Consider the following 19,981-nt stretch of genomic DNA (forward strand, 5'->3'; position numbering starts at 1 on the left):
GCAGTTAGCCCAGCTCTTCCCATGACATGCTTTCTTCCTCTTTAGGGTCCCACTCATTCCCTTTGGACAGTGTCCCCAACTCTTCTAATGAACAGCCTTCTACTTTGGGACTGTCTTGGAGTATCATCTCACGTCCTTAATTTGTTAAACAAGTTATTTTTTCCCTGTAACTTTGAATACAATGAAAGTTCTACAAGATAAAGATATTTTGTTTTCTTACTTATTACTGAGTCCTAGTAGCCAGTGACTCCAACTTCCCACCTAGATGATTCTTCCCTCATGGCTAAGCAAATTTCATGCGAAATAGAGAAGTCAAAGAAATTTAAGGTAAAGAATACGGTATTTGGGCATTTGCACTGTGTTTCCTAGTTTTTCATATCCAGATAAAACCTTTACTAAATAGATATAAGGATGAAGACAAACCAAAACAAAAAAAAGAGAAATGTAATCACGAACTAACTGGACCATAATGTATTTAGGGAGAGGGCAGGAGTTGCTTCAGTATTTTAGAGTTACATTTTCTGTGATGAGGGAGTTTTAGGAGCCTTGTGGAGCTATTGGTTTGTGAACAACACCCAAGGTAATGAAATACCCTAGGCATATGGATCCCACTTCCATGGATGGTAAATTTTATCAGCAATATTTCAATTTTTTAATTAAGTATTTCTCTCAAGTAATCCATTCCTTGAGGTTTACTGAAACTTTGGAAATTTTAAGATGATGTTGGGTTTGTACTCAACAAGGAATGAAAATACTCTACAATAAATTTTAATTTCATTCTAACACAACTGTTTATGATTTCATACCAAAAATATCCAAGGAACCAAATGTAAGGACCTTGCTAAAAGCATCTCAGTCTCTTAAAAAGGGAAATTATGCTCTATCACTCATCCTCCATGACTTGTGACCTGCTATCTCTGTGCCAGTTTGATAGAAGCCACCTGAGATGGATGATCTGACTATCTAAGCTTCTCTAGCCTCCAGGTCTCAAATAGCTGCTATAGACAGAGGAGCTCATTTCTTCCTTAGCCACCAAGACACCTGCACTACTGGCCTTAGAGACCCTCTGGGGACAGAATAGCTGTTCTAGCCATTGATTGACTGCAGACTTATTCTGCAAAACACTGCTCCATGCTGGTTCCCTAAAGACCTAAAGAGCCTGAGGCTGTAATGCCTGTACCTCTCAGCTAGGTACCCCAAATCCTGCTGAAGACTTACAGCAGAATTATCTTACTACCAAAGATAAGAGATAATCATGGCTGGATGCTTAATTGTAATTCACCTCTCACCCATATTCCTCCTATAAGTAACCCCAATAAACTCACTGGTTATCCAAGCTTAAAAAAAAAAGAGTAATCTGAGATGTCTTATTCTTTAAGAAACTGTCCTGTTCTAACCTCAAAGCTAGGTTAAGTTCACCCCTGTGAGAACATGTGCATAGTATGTTTTATGTGGTATTTCATCATTTCTGGTATGCTTATGTTAAATATAGCTTTTCTGAAACAAGTCCTGACTATTTTCAGTGCAATCTATTCAAAAGGGAGCCCAGGGCAGGATCGTGCATTGTCTCTGAATACTGTCAGTGTCTATTTCCAAGACTTAGTCACTCATTGTAAATGCTTAGTGGAAGAAGGGATGAATGAAAAAATGCATATTCAGTGCTAGAAGATTTCTCTGCCAGAGTCAAGACAAAGCAAAGACATGAATAGATCCCACTTTGGGAGAAAAAATTATAAGAGACTGTGGGAAAGAACAGAACCTAAAACAAAACAATAACAACAAAAAGCCAACAATCCTACTCCATCATCTAGAGAGTCTTATTTAAGACATCAAGAAAGAATAAGAGGTAGTGAGGTGGGAACTATCAAATGAGTTCAGAAAAAAGAGCCTCTTAGCTAGTTTAAAAGGATTATCAATAAGACAAAATGTGCAATGAGGGTGGGGTGTGGTAACCCTAGCACTGTAGAGGCTGAGGCAGGAGGACCAAGAGTTTGAAGTTGACTTGGTTAGTAATGAGTTCCAGGACTTCCTGGACTACGAGAGATGGATTTCAGCATGAGATCCAGCATTGTTTTGCACCAATGTGTCCCTGCTTTATTCTTGAGCAGCAAAAAGCTGCTGGAAGGTTTTGTTATAGCTAATTTTGCAGTTAAAGAAGAAATATCTGAGGTTATTTGTTGAATGGTTAAGTTGATAGAGAGATACCAGTGGAAAAAGTAGTTATTGGGTGGCTTTATTCATTCAACAAGTATTTATTTAGCATTTATTAAATATATGGCACAGCATTGCAAGATCTTACACTCAGTCTAGATTAAAAAATAGTCAAACAAATAGACAAAAATGATGGAACACAAAAATGCTGTGTATGTGCACATTTGCTGTGAGTTCCAAGCTGCTCTAACAAGTGAAATGGTCAAATCGTGGAGGCTCATGTGAGGTGACATCACTCCAACTGATCCCTGAAGCCAAGAGATGGCAAAAGTACCTGGACAGTGTCAGGTGCACTGTTCCAGAAGAGACTTGCTTATTAGGTTGCAAATAATTTGGAGATATTTAACTGTGTTTTGAAGGGGTAAGATGTGAGAAGATGTCTCCATAGACATAGTAGAGAAAGAAACTGGCTGGGTCATAAAAGGTGTGAAATGTGTTCAGAAAAAAAGAAACAGGGGGCAACTTTGGACATTCTTGAGAGAGAAATGAGAGCCTGATGGGAGAATTATCCATGAAAATGAACAAAAAGCAAAGAGTGAGGATCCCTGCTGAGATCGTCTCTAGATGATATGTGAGATCCCTTCAATGCATACCAGAAGGGGCCTGATATAACCATGGCTGCAGCATCCCTGCCTTCTTTAAGGGGTTCTCAGCCCCAGGGAATCAACTTGACTTCACTCTGATGAGATATTGTGTTCTGCCAACTTAATTAGGTGGACCTACCTCTGGAAGGCATGGTCAGAAAACTGTGGAGGAGACACCTTCACCTGTACTGATCCATTTGGGTGGCAGGATCATTGGCCAGGTTGCTTCTGTTTTTAATTTTCCTCTCTGCAGTCTCTGGTTTAGCATAAAATAAGAAGGATGCATGCAGAATTCAACTTTTAACTCAGAGGTCTTAAGTACTTATTGCACTCAGAAGAAATGTCTGTGAAATAGATCAAGAAACAGAGCATTTATCAATCAATGTGGTAAGGGTGGGACCAGTGGGATCACAGGAGAAGCATGGATCTCAGTCCCTCCACTTAGTGGTATGAACAGGTTACTTAATTTCTCCCCAACTCTGTGTTTCTGAATGAAGAATAAAGGAAATAAAATAGTATCTGCTCATTAAACTCATGAGTTTTTAATAGAAGCCTGGCATATCAAAGACTTTAGTAAACACAAAATAACTTCTTTCAGTAGCTCATTCAATTACCTATTTGAGCATTTCAATTATAAAAGCTATTTCCAAAGACATTTCATTATGTATTTGGTTTTTTAAAATATTTAAATATCACCCCAAAAAAGCATGGCATATAAAGCAAATTTATTTGTGGAAATACTAGCATAATACACTGGTCTAAGTATAAAATAATATCCTCTAACTGGAAACTATTGCCAGGATTAAGATCACACCTTCTGCTTTGAACCTTCTCATATTCTACATTTCTATTTCATAGATGCTATACAACAGAACAGCTGGATCAGAACACCTTGATGGGCCACATTGTTTTCACCAGCTCTGTAGACAGCTAAGAGAGCTTATGTACTCCGGCCATGGTATCTTCTCCATTGTACAGGATTATTCACTCTGACACAGAAAGCATGATGAGGGCCCAGGAGATGGCTCGGTGGCTAAAAGTGTTAATGCTGTTACAGACTACCATGTTCAGTTCCTAATACCGAGGGAGGGCAGCTCAAACGTGCACATGACTCCAGCTCCAGGGGATACAATCCCTCTGTTCTCTGTAGGCACTTCACTCAGATGCATGCCACACACACACACACACAGAGAGAGAGAGAGAGAGAGAGAGAGAGAGAGAGAGAGAGAGAGAGAGAGAGAGAGAGAGAGAGAGAGAGAGAATAAAAAATCAATCTACTTTTTAAAGAAAGCATGTGGAGAAAAAGAAAACAAAGGGTCAAACTATCAAATTTATCTGCAGCATGAATCCAGTCATTCTCAGTTCTTGCTTTATATTAAATTCTGCATTCCTGACATTTTAAATTTAGTGATTAGGACATACCACTCATGACAAATATTTTGTTGAATGAATGAATGGCAATGCTTCATGCTAGAAAGCAATTTCAGTCTCTGAATGTCATAGAGGAAGCACAAACAGATACATGGAAAACTCTTGAGCTAGGCACACAGCCTGCCCAAAAGAGTACAGTCTAGGTTCAGGTGGGCATGAGATCTCATCCTGGGATATCAGATATGGTTAGAAATCTTACACATGGACCAAACTAACTCCATAGGCAGGTCCTGAACAGAACTGATAATCACAGGACGAAGAGGCTAGTCACACTGGCCTAGAAGCAAGTATGAACAGAACTGGTCCCTTACATTAACAAAAAATAGCACCATTGAATCTTTAGAGCATCAGATCTAAGACTTTGCATCTCAGTCTGCCTGTATTCAGATGGTTTGTGCTATTTTCTACTGTTCTAAGATGCCTGCAAAAGCCTGCTGGATGCCAGCTATATCCAATACTGGCAAGGCCTACCCACCATGCACTACATACAGTCTTCTTAAATACTGCGCTTGGGATAGAGCCTGTTTGACATTGATGAGGAAATGGGAAAATACTTAAGAGTAAATAGGCATGTACCAGGACTGAGGACTTGTGCCCAAAAGTCCTTTTCATTGAAGGTAGTCATATGAAGCCATTTTGTATTATGCCTATCTCAGAAAGATAAACGTCACATTTTTTTCTCAATTATTGTTCCTATATTTTATATAGATGAATAAAATCATGTATATGTAGTATAATGAGAGCAGGGGGACAATCAGAGAGGGAGGGGAGATAAAGCAGTATAGGAGGCCGTATGCTCACTGTGTAATACATACTTGTATGAAAATGACCTTATATAACACAGTGCTAGGCTACAAAAATGTTTATTCATATTATCAAATTAGCTTCCCATACCAACAATGTTCATGTCCCATTAGCTTGATTTAAAAAAGAAAAAAAAAATGAGTGAGTTTCAGAGAACTTCCATAGTTGCCAGAAGCCATATTGCTTGTTAATGGTAGAAAGAGAACTGAATCACAGGACACTGAGTCACAGGGAATTGCCGTCACTTGATTAAGCATATTGCTGAAGTGAACATTTTCTCTTTTCAAAGCTTCCTGGGCACTGGAGGCTTTTCTCTTCTGTAGTGCCTCTCACTGATGTTGCAGACGCACAGCTGGAGGGTTGAGTCAGACAGAGACTGCCCACGGGATCTTACTGTCCTCCAATGAATCCAGTAGCAGTGAGCCATGGAACATTACTCAGATAGTATTTGAAGTTTTGCTTCAAATGAACAAACTAATTACAAGGTCCTTTCTGAAATCATCTCTTTGAGTTCTTGGTATCGAAGCCACTTAACTTCAAAGCTGATCCTCTGCAGTCAATTCATTCTTGGCTCCTCCTTCCTACATTTCTCAGCTGGCAGTGACTTCCCTGGTCTCTCCATTCAGCTCCCAAAATTAACTCAGCAGAACTTGGAATGACAGTTTCCTAGGTTCAGAGACCTTCTCCCTTGCCGCAAAACACATTGGACCTGCTTCACTTCAACACCAATACTTGATCATGTTTAAATGTTCTCCCTTGTTAATTATTTTAATTCCTTCAAGCAATAAATGTAATTTAAAATATGGAATTAATAATCACTTAGAAAAAGCCACTATCAGCATATTAATATTTACCATTCCAGACTTTTGTCCTTTCTCACATATACTTCAGCTTGTTTTGGCCTGCTTTTCTGAGATTGCTACTCACCTGTGTGGAACCTGCTTGAGATGGCTTCATCTCTATTGTAATTTTCTGCTTGCTCTGACTTAGTGCTAGCAAAACAAGAAACTCTTTCAGTTCCCTTCCTGTGTGTTACCATTTCTTTTTTTCTTTGTTTAAAACCTCATGATCTCAGGAGGCAGAGCGAGGCAGACCTCTGTGAGTTCGAGGTCACCTGGTCTACAGAACAAGATCCAGGACAGACACCAAAGCTACATAGAGAAACCCTGTCTTGAAAAAACAAAACAAACAAACAACAAAAAAAAAAAAACCAACATCATGCTCCAGAAAGCACCAGGCAACACTCCCAATGTCTTGTGTAATGTTATTTCCCTAACATGTGACTATGGTGCTTACCACTTAGTAGATGTTCAGTAAATCTGTTGGGTGCATAGAGACAGGCTGTGTCATCGATTAATGGAAACAGATTTAGAAACTGAAAAAGAATAAAAGGTAGAATTATTTCTTTTTCTTTTTCTTTCTTTTTTATTTTTTATTTTATTTTTTATTTTTTTGTTTGGTTTTTCGAGACAAGGTTTTTCTGTGTAGCTTGCGCCTTTCCTGGAACTCACTCTGTAGTCCAGGCTGGCCTCGAACTCACAGAGATCCGCCTGGCTCTGCCTCCTGAGTACTGGGATTAAAGGTGTGCTCCACTACCGCTCGGCTAGAATTATTTCTGTAGTATCACTTTTAAAATTATTATTAATCATGTAAAGCATCTAATGTCCTAGTTTAAAAAAATGAAATGCAATACTGATTGCCTGCGCTGGCCCAGGCACTCTCCTAAGTCTTCCCATGCATTCTGTTACTTGGTCTCCCTGTGGTAAAGGCATGCTTCTCCTCTCACAGTGAGGATGCTAAAGCTCAGACAGTTTAGTGAGTCTCCTAGGATTCTATGGTAGATAATAGACTGGGAGTGATCCAAACCATCTCTTCAGAACATGGCTCTCATCCACTACCGAGGTTTGAGGAAGTTACCTTAGTTCTGTGTCATTAGGAGTGTAAGGATGAGAGACATATTTGGAGAATCCAAATAATTATTCATATTTGCTTCATCTTGCCTATAGAAGTAGCTGTATGAAAAGTTTACTCTTGGGAACTACTCCCCCCCCCCCTTTTTCCCTTTTAGTAACAAACCTGCAAGTGCAAAGATATTGAGACTTCGTGAAAGGGAGGAGTTGAGATTGGTCATGAACCTTAGTATGCAACAGGAGTGCAATGTCCTTCTTGGTCCTTATCTTCTATGAAATAAATGTACTCTCAACTGTGTAGCTGCAGTCACATAAAGCTCAGGGACACTCAAGAACTTCACGAATGTCTCCCAGGTAGCAGGCATCAGAATGGAAGTGTGGATTTATGTTTCCATAGCTAGAATAGACTTTTCCTCAACTCTATGGGGCTGCAACTTGTAGCCAGAAGGTGGCTGTCATGAAACGTATCTTCACAGTGTATGTTAACATTTTGAAAACTATCTAAACCTCTTTCTTTCTCAGTTGGGAATCAGAATGACCACATCTTCTTTGTCCATTTCTTCTGAGAATGATCCAAGGAAAGAACTTTTAAAAATACCTTTTAAAAAACATCATCCTGACTGTATGCCAGCTTATGTAAAATTATTTCACATTACCACACCCATTACTTTTGCACATCTTAGTCTGGGCTTCCATTTTAACATACTCAAAGAACTCAGGTTTGTTTAACTCTTTGGTGACTCCCTGGATGAATCTGGCCTCTTTCATATGTGGGTTTAACTCAGGAAACAGCTGGACTCTTGACTGGGCTTCCAGAATCTTCTGTGGACAGATGGAGGGTAGCTCAGAGTAACAGTAGGGTCTCTCTTGATTATTTAAATCAACCGTGCTTTAAAAAGTGTCTTGAGAGCCATTAAATATTCATGAAGGCATCCTTCCTGGCAGCTTCTCCATTGTAGGTAATTACAGAGGGTTTAAAATATCTGACATTGCTTGGAAGCACACAAAGCTCTGTCAGATGCAAGCAGACAGCTGATTTGTAATTTAATTAACATCCTGGCTTGTCCTATTCTTTGTGGCAAAAAGCAGGAAAGTATTTCCTTTTAGTTGTGAAATTTGTCTGAAAAAAAATTCAAATGAAACACCTGGGAGAACGGTTCCCCCGCCAAACACACAAGGCACCGGTGCTCTTGCTTATATCTTGCTCCAAATCTGATCAAAACCCTTCTTTGAAGTGCTCACTGGGCTTAGCTGCACAGCCAGCTGTGGGTTATTTTCCTAAAGTTGTTATCACTTGAGGAAGGAGTGTGTGTGGTCAGCAAGCGTTGACCTACTTTCTTTAGGTCTTTGAATAATAGATTTTTAAAGACAGATTGGGCCAGACGATTCATTCAACATTTATTGAGGACCTACTGCATATCAGGTACTAGAGGTCAGTGACTGATAGAGCAGTTAGGGTTCCTGTTCCCACAGAAGAGTCCGTTGAGGGGGCAGGCAAACATTCAGAAAATAATCACAGAAATGAATGTCAGATTCTAAAGGTGGCAGGTTGTCCCTGTCCCCTGAAAGCTTTTAAAGCAAGGAGCAGTGTGCTTGGGAGAAGACTCAGGGAAGAATGGGTGAAAATTATGTAATATCTGTCCTGCCCTTCCTTTTCCTCTCTTACTCCCATCCCATCACACCTGAGAAGAGAGAGACCCCTGACCCAGTCAAAATGGCATTCAAAGAATTGATTTTAATTAAAGAGAATGTACAAAAGTGGATCGGTGAGCTGACCTGTTCACCATGTTGAGCATTTGTCATTCCCTCTTTCTGTCTGTTGTTGTCTTTGCCTCCTCCTTCCATGCCCATTCCAGTCTTTCCTCCTCCCGTTCCTCCTTGTCTACTCATTTCTTCCTGAATGAGGCAATATGTAAGAAAGGCTGCAGCAGACGCAAGAATGGAGGAGCTGTGGGTCACAGGATGGCCAAGGAAACTAGAAAGGAACTGAAAAAGGTCCAGCTCTATATGCACAGGCCTCAAATAAGTAAAATATTAAAATAATTATCAAACTATACAAAAAATGTTACATAACACAGGAAGGCAACTGGCAGATCTGCTCAATGGTGGCAAATCTTTTTTGGAGGAAATGCAATCTCTTCCTTTTCTGTGGTTCAGTTTGGGAGCCAGTTTCCTCCTCCTGGTTGGTATTTTTTTTCCATGTTCTGAGTTGTATTCACATCATTCCTAGGAATCATCACTTCCTTTGCAGATTTGTTATTTATTTTATATTCTTACTGACTTTACACTTCTCCTGAAATAGGTTTTTCCTGTTTGCGAAATAACTTCTTTTTCAAAGAATTCTGTCTGCAAAGGCCTGTAGTCAACTGACTATGAAGTGTTTGGGGTGAACAGGATGGAAGATAAAAGTAAAGGTTTGGTTTCAACCCTCAGAAAGCTTAGAAGGAGATATGATAAAACACAAAGAATACTATTTATCAGTACAATTAACAGAAGCAAGGCTGAGCAATTCCTACATATCAGGCTGGTATAAAGAGTGAGCACTATTTCTTAATCTTGCACCTGCTTCATACCATAGTTTTAAGCTTTAAATAGCAATCCTCTTTCATATTCTTTGCAAAGTGTTTTTAACTTGTATCTTCTAGTCATAAGATATCACAGCAAAACCAATAACTCAGAAGCATACAGGCATGTTCTGGTTTTCCTCAGCTCTTGATTTATGCTACTCTCCACCCCTTTCTCTTCCTCCCCTCCATTTCCATCTGTATTTCATAGTTCTTCCCTCCCCCTCTTCTGTCAGTCTTGTGCCAACCCCTGCTACAAGCAGGAAGGAGGGAGTAGAGTACTTTTTGTTTAACAAAAGATAAACAGATTTTTATTTATGAGAACTTGGCATACTTCCAGCTTCAGGAACTGTGATGTATTTTGCCAGCACAGCTCCACCTTTCAAATTGCCAGAGAACCTCCTGTTCTGGATCAAGCATGCTGATGCTCCTCTAAATTGTGGGCACTTTGGTTGGTTCTGACTCATACTTTAATATCAGTAGAATGTACTAAACAGGCCCAAGAAAGACTTTTTAATTTAGTCCATTCATGTGAGAGTCTGTTTCAGATAAAAAAAAAAGATGAAGATATTTTCATGTATGTTCTGCTTGGTGGGATTTTTGATCAGATGGATCACAGCATTGATTATACAATTTAAAGTTAATTTTATTATACTCACAGATACTGGTTTCTCACTTCATGTCATGTAGGAGCTCAAAAGCTGTAGATACAGAGATACACAATTACAATACAGTTGTTATTCACTGATTAGAATCAGTGCAGAATGTTATGTGAATATCCAAGAATATACAAGAGGCGGGGGAAATCTCTTAGCATCCCTAACAGCCACAGAATGCTTCCAGTGAGGTAATACCCAATCTGATTATTGCAGATCTAAAAAGTTTATTTGCTGGAATCCAATGTTGAAGGGACACTTAAGCTAACAAACAGGGAGGAGTACTGAAGACAGAGAAAAAATGCTCCAAATGAAATTGTCATAGAAGAGATGGTACCATAGGACCCCCATCAGTAGCACTAGCCCTGCCTCTACTCTCATTAAAGGTGAAAGTAGTAATGTTTGTACACAAAGAATAAGGTTCCCCCACCTGTCTTCTAATAGACAGCACAGAGGCAAGGTACTGAGAAGAGTGAGACAGAGATTTTAAAATGCAGGCCTTTTCTAATAGTTCCCCTTCTTTGCTACTACTCACCCCTCAAAGGAGCCCTGAATGGCATTAGCAACCAACCAAGGATCCTTAGAATGAAAGATGACTCAGAATTTTCTACAACATGAAGGCTGACCCTATCAGGGTATGACCCCAACAGAATTGTTTAATGTCCCTTGTTAGGTGGGTACTTTGGAACTGTGCTTTTTACAACAGGTGGAGCTTATCCTTAATATAGGAGCTGGTTTTTCAAGCAACATCTGAGAGAGCAATTTTTCATCATCCAAGTGATATCTTCCCAAGAAGTGAGCAGACATAAGCTTTGAACAGATATTACCATGGATTTGGATATAAGGGGACAATGCCATATTCCCCAAGTCACCAAAATCTCATTCTTACTTCCATGTATTGTGATAAATTCCTGCTACACATGTGCATTCTTTTCTTCTTCATATCAAGGTCACTACGTCATTCAGGCTGGCCTTGAAATTCTGATTGTTACATGTCTTTGTACTTTGTAGAATATTCGTTCTCTTTGTACAACATTTGAGATCCCATTTTAAACTGTGAGGCCTCAGGCAAAGTTGATTCTGACCCATTTTTGCTTCCATAGAACTTGATTATACACATGGTCATCATCACTGTGTATGGTGGTTTAATTGTGCATAAGTATAACTCAATTAAAATCTTGCATCATTGTTGACTACAAAACTGCATTTTTTTCTCAATTTCTATCTGAGCAAATGCAGGAATGAATAATGAGGAGAGCACATTATATTTAAGAATTGTTATGTGTTGAGCAAACAATATCATTGTGATTTTCTTTAAACCTGGTTTTGTAATGCTTTATAATGAAAGAAGTTACATCTGAGCAAATGCAGGAGTGAATAATGAGGAGAACACATTGTATTTAAGAATTGTTATGTGTTGAGCAAACAATATCATTGTGATTTTCTTTAAACCTGGTTTTGCAATGCTTTATAATGAAAGAAGTTACATCCAGCAGTCCAAAATAGTTCTGCATTTCAACTAACTAAAACCTACTCATTCCCTGCATTTCCTCAAAAGGCATATATGACTTTATTCAGCAAACACTTGTTGACAATACATGATAGGTACTTGTCTAAGGAGCTTTAGATATGGGGTTGATCACCTGATCACCGCCAAACTGATTTCAAACTTCAAAATTAAAACAGATTGGTCGGGAATTGGAAATGCACATTTCAGCATAAAGGGTTATAACATGGCAAGCTCAAGGAGCTATGAAAACATATTTAGGATGAAAAGGTTGGCATCTGTTATATCAGGAGAATCTAAGAACATGTTAAAGAGGCCTCAACAATACAACTTGGCTTTTTTGAGACAGGGTCTTGCTATGTAGGCCATGGCCAGGAGCCTGGGCTTGCCTCAAACTCACAATTCTCTTGCCTCAGCCTCCCCAGTACTGGTATTAGAGATATGCCACCACCATGCCTGGCCACACCATTTACTCTTAAAGATGGTCAAGATAAAAATGTATATTGTGTATATTTTGCAACAGTTAAAAAACTTTAAATTGATTTATGATGTTGCTGTAGTTTATAGTTACTTAGGTGAGAAAAGGAATTCAGAAGTCACTGAGGTTTGACTCATGCAGCGGTGCTCACAACAGCTTATCTCCGAAGGAAACTTGAACTCTGTCCTGTAGGCAATGGCAGCCATGGGGCCTTTTAAGGACCCCATGTTGGAAATTCAGAATGCCCCCTGGTGCAGTATAGAAACTGATGGGAAAGACATCTTCAAAGCAGTTCATATAGAAGCCGGTGCTGTAGCCAAAAGAGAGATGATGGGAACCTATGTATAGGTGGTGCTGATACTGGTTAGTGTTGGGAACTGGATGAATAGTGGGGGACTAGTTATAAAATGTATTGAGGATATAAGTCAGGTCAATGGTAAGGAGGGAAGGAGGAGATAGCATCTAACTAACTCCTACTTTCTGGCTGTGGGGATTGTGCTGGTGCCTCTGTGAGAAAGAGCCAAAAAGAAGGAGCAGATCTAGAGGTGGATCTAAGCTGAAGAAATGGAAACAGGCATGGACATGGCATTCATCTACTCCCAGTGCAGACATAACTGATTAAGACAAATACGAAATATTAGCCCATGCCTCTGGGGGAGATGGCTTTCTCAAATTATTCACAGCATTAAAAAGACATAATCATGATACTTGCAGTTTACAGAGATGTTCAAACCTCATCCCAGTGTGTATTCTCAGTGGTACTTTTCTATTAGGCTCCCAGTTGAATCATCAGAGTTAGCCTCATCTCCTTATGTGGATAGACAGTGGATGATAGATAGTAGACAGAAGATTTGGGTACCATATTCATTTCCTCTCTAGATGATGACCTTTAAAAGTAACCTTAACCTCCACAAATGTTAGTTTTGTCACAGGCAAAGTGGAGTATCACAGAATAGCGAGTGTAACAGAGCCTTTGTCAATGGCAGTTACGGTACTGCTACACTTTTTTTTTTATTATTATTATTTTTTACTTTGAGATTGACACTGCTTTGGGCATTACATAGACTCCACAGAAATTCATGTACCGATAATCAGCTTCTGAAAATGGATAACAATGTGAATTATTCATACTGAGGTGGCTCTTGTGATTGTCATATTGTGAGTCTCACTGAAAACTGATGTCCAAGATAGCATATTATTTTATCTCAAAACTAAGTGAAAATAGCTTTAGACGAAGGCATATTCTTAGTGACCTGGTGTTCTAACAACAAAGAGGCACCAGGAACAGATTTGATGTAGAGTGAAACTTGAAAGGGCACTCATGACAGTGTCTGGATCCCTATTCCAATGTCCTTGCATAGAACAAACAGACCAATCAAGGCCAGCACACAATTGACTAGCTTTGTTGGGAGATGGATGTAGAATAGTCTCCTTTCCTTTCCCTACATGGCCAAAGGCTCTAAAGAAAGAACAGGAAGATATCAGGGGATTGAATCCCAGGCCCTGGAGACTCAAACCATGACTGAAGGTGTAGAACATCCAACAAGAAGGATTGAGTTCCCTCAGATTGTTTCTTGTCCTGACCCTTTTCTCTTGAGGCCAGAATTCTGAGATCTGCATGGAATCTTTAGCACTGGCCTTTGCCAGAGGATTCTCTTGCTGTTGTGGGGATGCAGAAGGCTACTTAATGAAGGGCAAAAGGAAAACAAGAGAGAAGGAAGTCTCTCCTCCTAGCCTCCAGGAATCATCTGAACAGACTCTTGACTTGACTTTTGAAGTCCTTTAAAAACTAGCTTAATTCCTAGAAATTGTAATATTTTGTCCTAGAATGCAACAGACCCAAATCAATGTTCTTCACAAGGGTTGAACTAAAGAACAATTATCTTCCCTTTCAAGCTTATAGAAATATTGTGGGTGGCATTTTTTTTTCCTCATTGTCAGGGGGAATTTAAACTTTTGACAGATCCAGCAGTAAAATTGAGTGTATGAATAAAGATATATCAGAGTTGTAATTTATTTCTTTTTTTTTTTTTTTTTTTTTTTTTTTTTTTTTTGGTTTTTCGTGTGTAGCTTTGCGCCTTTCCTGGAACTCACTTGGTAGCCCAGGCTGGCCTTGAACTCACAGAGATCTGCCTGGCTCTGCCTCCCGAGTTCTGGGATTAAAGGCGTGCGCCACCACCGCCCGGCCTGAGTTGTAATTTCTTGCTCTCTTCTTGTTCCTCCATCCATGACTGAAATGTTATTTCGAGGAAGATTTCCTCTCCATTTAACTAAATTTTCTGTCTTATTCATGACCAGCTTTTCTTTATCTGTCTCAGAAACAGAGTATATTGTCATGACCAAAAAAAAAAAAAAATCGAAATATTGTTTCAGTTTTCCTTGGATTTGACCAGGTTTATGGTGACCACGGGAAGAGTTTGCAGCCAAACATTTACCAAAGACAACAGTAGTTGTGCAGTATGTCCTGCTAAATCCAAACTATCTGAATCCCTTCCCAATACTGATGCATCTTTTCCCTCTTTTCTCCTAGAAGTATCGATACCAAGATGAGGACGGTCCACATGATCATTCCTTGCCTCGGCTAACTCATGAAGTAAGAGGTCCAGAACTGGTGCATGTGTCGGAAAAGAACCTCTCACAGATAGAAAATGTCCACGGATATGTCTTACAGTCTCACATTTCTCCTCTGAAGGTCAGTCAGATTACTCTTTATGTTTCATAGCTGGTGATTTTTGTCAGTCCTGATTGCTAAGGGCAGTTTTGTGGGCTTGATTAAATGAGGTTTTTAAAAACATAATTGTGGCCACTGGTTGTAAAGATGCTTTCTGTGGTTTGGAAACCAACCTGGTAATTCTGGAAAATATTTTTATTACCATTGTTTGAATGTCTGGAAAATCCTTTTAGTTGTTGAAAAAGGTCTAAGCAAAGATTCAAGAATGAAAACTTGACAGGGAAAACAAACCATGTGCCTGTTAAGGAAGAAAAACATCGGCACACCACAGTTTGCTCAAATGCTCTCCTTCCAATGGCGTGCCTGGTCTCAGATGAAACAAAGGAAGCAAATATATCCTAACCACACCTAATGATTCCCTTGCTGTCTAAACTGAAACTGAAAATGTGTGAGTTGGCTCATCAACACCTTGATTTTATTCTAGGGAAAATGGTTTCCAAGGTGTCTTGCTATTTGGTGTCATACTTTCCCCAACACTTTCTACCTTTTAAATTTTAATTATACACAGTTTTTGATCACTGCTATTTTGAGAAGAGACTATTCAGTGAGAATAAAAATGTTCTGTTCTCCTTGGTTGCTAGTTTATCTAACAGCCCCAAGCTACTGGATTGTGCGCTTTTTGATGAAAACTTGTAAGCACTCAATGATTTTTAAAAAGATATTGTGCTGACTGATCCTTTAGTTACTAGCAAGGTTTATTTTATTATCCAAATCACTGGTTTTCTTAGTACTTCCATGTAGCTCTACCCAAATTAAAGGAAATAGCAACTATAAAAGTTGCACCAGAGGATGAGAAGATGACTCAATGAGCCAAAGTACTTGCTTGTAAGTGTGAGGACCTGAGTTCAAATCTCTAGAACCCACATAAATGCTAAACACATAGCAGAAAGTAATCCTGGTTCTCCTAATGGGAAATGGGAGGTGGCGACTAGAGAATCCCTAGGAGCCTGGGATCAAGTTAGTTTGGTGGAAGGAAAAGATAGACACCTCAGGTTGTCCTTTGACGTCCAAATGTACTGTTGAACACACATACCCATGTTCACACCAGCACACTCATAGACAAATGCATGCATACACATACAAACACAAATTTTTAATTTTATTTCTTAAATATTTTTTAAAGTAAATATAATTACAGAGGTTTTCCTCTTCCCTTTCCTTCCTCAAACCTATTCCATATACCCTGCTGGCTATCCATTAAATTCATGGCCTCTTTTTCCTTAATTGCACTCAGTTCACTTAACATTTCTATGTATATAATTACAGAAAACATCAAAGAATGGCTAAATTATATTCAGCACAGTTTCAAATCTTGGTAAAATTCTCATACTTTAGTATCCTAAGACATGTATTATCATCTGAAATAGCTGAAATTATGACCAATAAGTCAAACTATTGTGTCCATTGTCAAATCCCAATAAATATCAAATAATGTATAAAAATGTGCAAAACCATGCCATCTGGGGTGTTGCTTACATCTTTCCAGTTTCATCAGATGTTAACAACTGGAAATTAGTGTTTAACCTTGAAGAGAAAAAAAACATTCAGTGTTTGGAGGACAGGGCCCTAGTCTTCTTCATCAAAAACTGTCAAATGGAAAGCATGACATTTTGTCTCCAGAGCAGAAGCAGCTCCACTGTGCATACATGACAGTGATTCTTGTTTGTGATCACTGTGAAGCCAGAAGTTCTAATGGAACTACTCCAGATAGGTGTGGCCTCCTTCTAGTCCCCAGAAATATCAAGGCCTAAATGAGGGATCAGCAATGATTTTGTAGAGAGAATTCTCCATGTTCCTCAGCAGAAGAGTGGCCACAACTGTCCTTAAGTTTCTCTTGGACTCTAACAATCTATAATTCTGATATGTATTCAAATGAATACTTAGTTTCTTTCAGGACCACTTCATCCCTGCAAACAAGTACTCATTCTGACTCTATATACTAACACCTATAAATTGAAGTAGGGAATGATTAGAAGACTTCATTGCATTGAGTATTTGTATTACATTTATTATTCATAACTGGTTGAATAACTCCCTGGAGGAACCTCTGTGGAAGAGCTGGAGAAATGGCTAAGTGAGTAAAGTAATTGCTGCACAAAACATGTTTTAATATCCAGAACTCACATAAAAACAGATGACAATTGTGTATGTCTGTAATTTCTATGGTGAAATGATATGTACAGAATCCACTGGAGATTATGAGCCTGCTTGCCTGGCATATACAACAGCAAAACAAAAGAGACCACGTCTCAAACAAGGTGGAAGTTGAAGACAGAATACAGAGGATGTCCTCCACATGCTCACCATGGTGGATGTACACACACACACACACACACACACACCACGTTACCTCAATGGAGTCTCTCTTCTTTTCTTTCTAACTTGTCATTCTTTCTTCTCAACATTTCCTCTTTAATCAACTCTAGAGCATAGTTTCAAGAGTTGAGACTATGCATTAATCAAACTGAAGCTAGGCTGGTTATGGTAGAAAAGAATAAACAAAGCACTAATAGCTGTGGATCCTTAAATTGGGTCATTGTCTTCAACATATGCATAATGGATAAGAAAAGGTTAGTAAGTTTGTGTGGCTTGGATGGTTGTATATTCCTCTGTTTCTTCTGTTACACCATTCAACACTGCATTTGGGAAATGTCTATTAGAGTTTGGGGAAAGCTTAGACGTTTGCTTTTTCTATAGATTAAATTCATAGTGTGTGTGTGTGTGTGTGTGTGTGTGTGTTTATGTATTTTTCTACTGGTCTTTATTCTTTCCCTTACAGACATATTAGAATAGTTATCTATAATTTCAGTGGTTTATTTTAAAAATTTAGTTGTTATGACTGTATGTGGGTGTACAGTGTGTGGAGTACGTGGGTGTGTCACCACAGTGTGTGTGTGTGTGTGTGTGTGTGTGTGTGTGTGTGTGTGTGTGTGTAAGTTAGGAGAGTCAGTTTTTTGCTTTCACCTTCAGCTGGACTCTAAGGATCAAACTCAGGTCACCAGGCTTGCAAAGGCAGTACCTTTCCCCACTGAGCTGTGTTACCAGCCCAAGGTCAATGGTTTGATATTGGGTTTCCTGTTCCATTTGTTTGCCTTTTACTCTGTTCTTCATCAAGTTTTATTAGTTTTTAATGATTGTACTATAGTGGTCATTTTTATGGAAGTTTCCCCATATCAAATTTTAAAGTAGCTACTGTATGAATAATAAGCTTCTCATATAATATACCAAGGATAGAAGGTTTTTCTTCCCTGGTTGGAGCTACAAGTTCAGGGTGGGTAGCCTCCAAGTTATTTGGAAAGGAAAGAACAGCTCACTCAGGACTCCTATTTTGAGGCCATGAGATCCTGTTGTGAGGCCAGGGTTTGTTTGCCTTAAATATATATACCTTTTTAAAACAATTGGCCCTGTTCATGGAGTCTACCAGTTTTGTGGCATAATATGCCTGCCACCACTGACTCAGGCCTCTGACTTGAGCTAATGAACATACCTGGAAAGAGAGGCACAGGAAGGAGTTCACCTGTCAGTAGGAGTAGTGCCAGCATAGCCAGGCATGCCAAGTCCAAGTTTATGCATTCCTTCAGGGATGGGGCTAATTTCCTAGTCAAGGTGGTAAGTTGTTCTATGATCAAAATCCTAGTGTTTGGAAAACCAGCATGTTGTTTGCACACAAAGGAAACCTACTAAAATCAGCAAGATGCTAAGCACATACAAATTCTCAATTAGAAGTGTTGTGTTTTCAACCTTGTTACTTCTCTTGATCTGCTTAATGTTCCTGGGTCAAATTATATAAAGAGGCAAGAGGAAGGAGGCACAGCACATAATCAGAGAAAGCCCTCAGAATTCTCTTGAACAAACCAGGCAGTTCTCTGGTATTAATTAGGAACTTGCATATGGTGTGTCAAAAACAGAGTATGAGATTGCTGGATAAGAGTTTAAATATCATACTGTGCAACCTCTGACTCATCTGCTAACTAATCTTAGCATTACAGGTTTGATATTATTTCTCCCCTCCTGCTACCACCTAATGCCTCAGTCCTAAGATTCTTGTCTTTGATGCCCACAAGCTGCCTGTGTGATAAATTGACTTGTTTAGCTAGTTTTCATGAAAGTGCCTGGGCCAGTGTGAAGTATGAAGTTGGAAAGAAGCATGCAATTTAGCAAAGAGCTAAAGAGAATTTGTTTTCCTTGCCACAAGATGGGGATGCTTTTTCTTCAAATATCATCTAGAATGTTCCATAAAAGAAACCAGCCCATAACCACAATAAAAAATAAATTTGCCTATAATAAAGCATGAGGAATTTTCTCCCCAGTTTATGTCTGTTTGGTAAGAGTAAACTGAGGGTCAGCTCTGTGCATTAGGTTATAGAGAGGCAAAGAGCATGGATTTTAAATGTATATATTACTTCCCTAGGAAGTTGAAGTTGAATTATAATTACTTGTTAGTCATTCTTAGTCTACAAAGTCAGATCCTTCCATCTGTGGGACTTGGGTGCCAGAGTGCTTTGTACAGAGTATTTATTAGTGAGCAAGTGATGGAGAGAGGGTTTAATTTCTATCCCATTCTCAATTGCCTAATGCTTACTAATACAGAATTTCATTCTCCCCAATTCAATAATTTCTCATATATTAACATATCTGAAATCTGGCCATGTACTAAAATCTATGGCATCTTGTCATTAAAATTGATGGCATTTCTTTGGGTACATTAAAATTCCTGATATTCATCTTGGAATCAGTAGTCATTGGATAGAAAAATTAAGGCTATCTTTTACAAATTGGTGGAAATTGTATTAGCTACAAAACTGATCGTCCTTCTACTTTTTATTGAGACTAGAATGAAGGGTTCTGGGAACCTTTACTAGAACATAGGGTTAGTGAGTTTGGAGAGAGTTATGTATTTGAACAACTGGGCACTGTTTGAACACGTGGGAAAACATCGGAGAATCTGTGGACAGTTGAGAACTGGGCATTCTTGGGGGTAATTTCAATCTGAAGGAAGGTGACACAAATAACTACAGGTAGAGGAGCCTCCAAGCAATTTTTACTTTGCTATTGTCTCCCTAGAGTTCCTGGAGTTTTCTCATGGAGAAGCACAAGCTGAGTAC

General features: G+C 39.0%; 1 protein-coding gene across 13 annotated transcripts in view; it reads left to right on the top strand.

Moving 5' to 3' along the window:
- Positions 1-19,981, top strand: part of Dlg2 (discs large MAGUK scaffold protein 2) — a 1,859,766-nt gene that overhangs the window by 873,755 nt on the left and 966,030 nt on the right. For 12 of the 13 annotated variants that reach the window (XR_013043174.1, XM_076547134.1, XM_076547135.1 and 9 more), the window contains one exon: positions 14,676-14,837. Coding sequence is in view for 12 of the 13 variants with exons in the window: in XM_076547134.1 (XP_076403249.1) it covers positions 14,676-14,837 (162 nt within the window). In the remaining variant the exon portion in view is untranslated. The remainder of the gene's footprint in view (positions 1-14,675; positions 14,838-19,981) is intronic. The other variant, XM_076547142.1, reaches the window with a different exon arrangement.

Source organism: Peromyscus maniculatus, chromosome 1 (genome assembly GCF_049852395.1).
Source record: "Peromyscus maniculatus bairdii isolate BWxNUB_F1_BW_parent chromosome 1, HU_Pman_BW_mat_3.1, whole genome shotgun sequence".
NCBI lineage: Eukaryota > Metazoa > Chordata > Mammalia > Rodentia > Cricetidae > Peromyscus > Peromyscus maniculatus.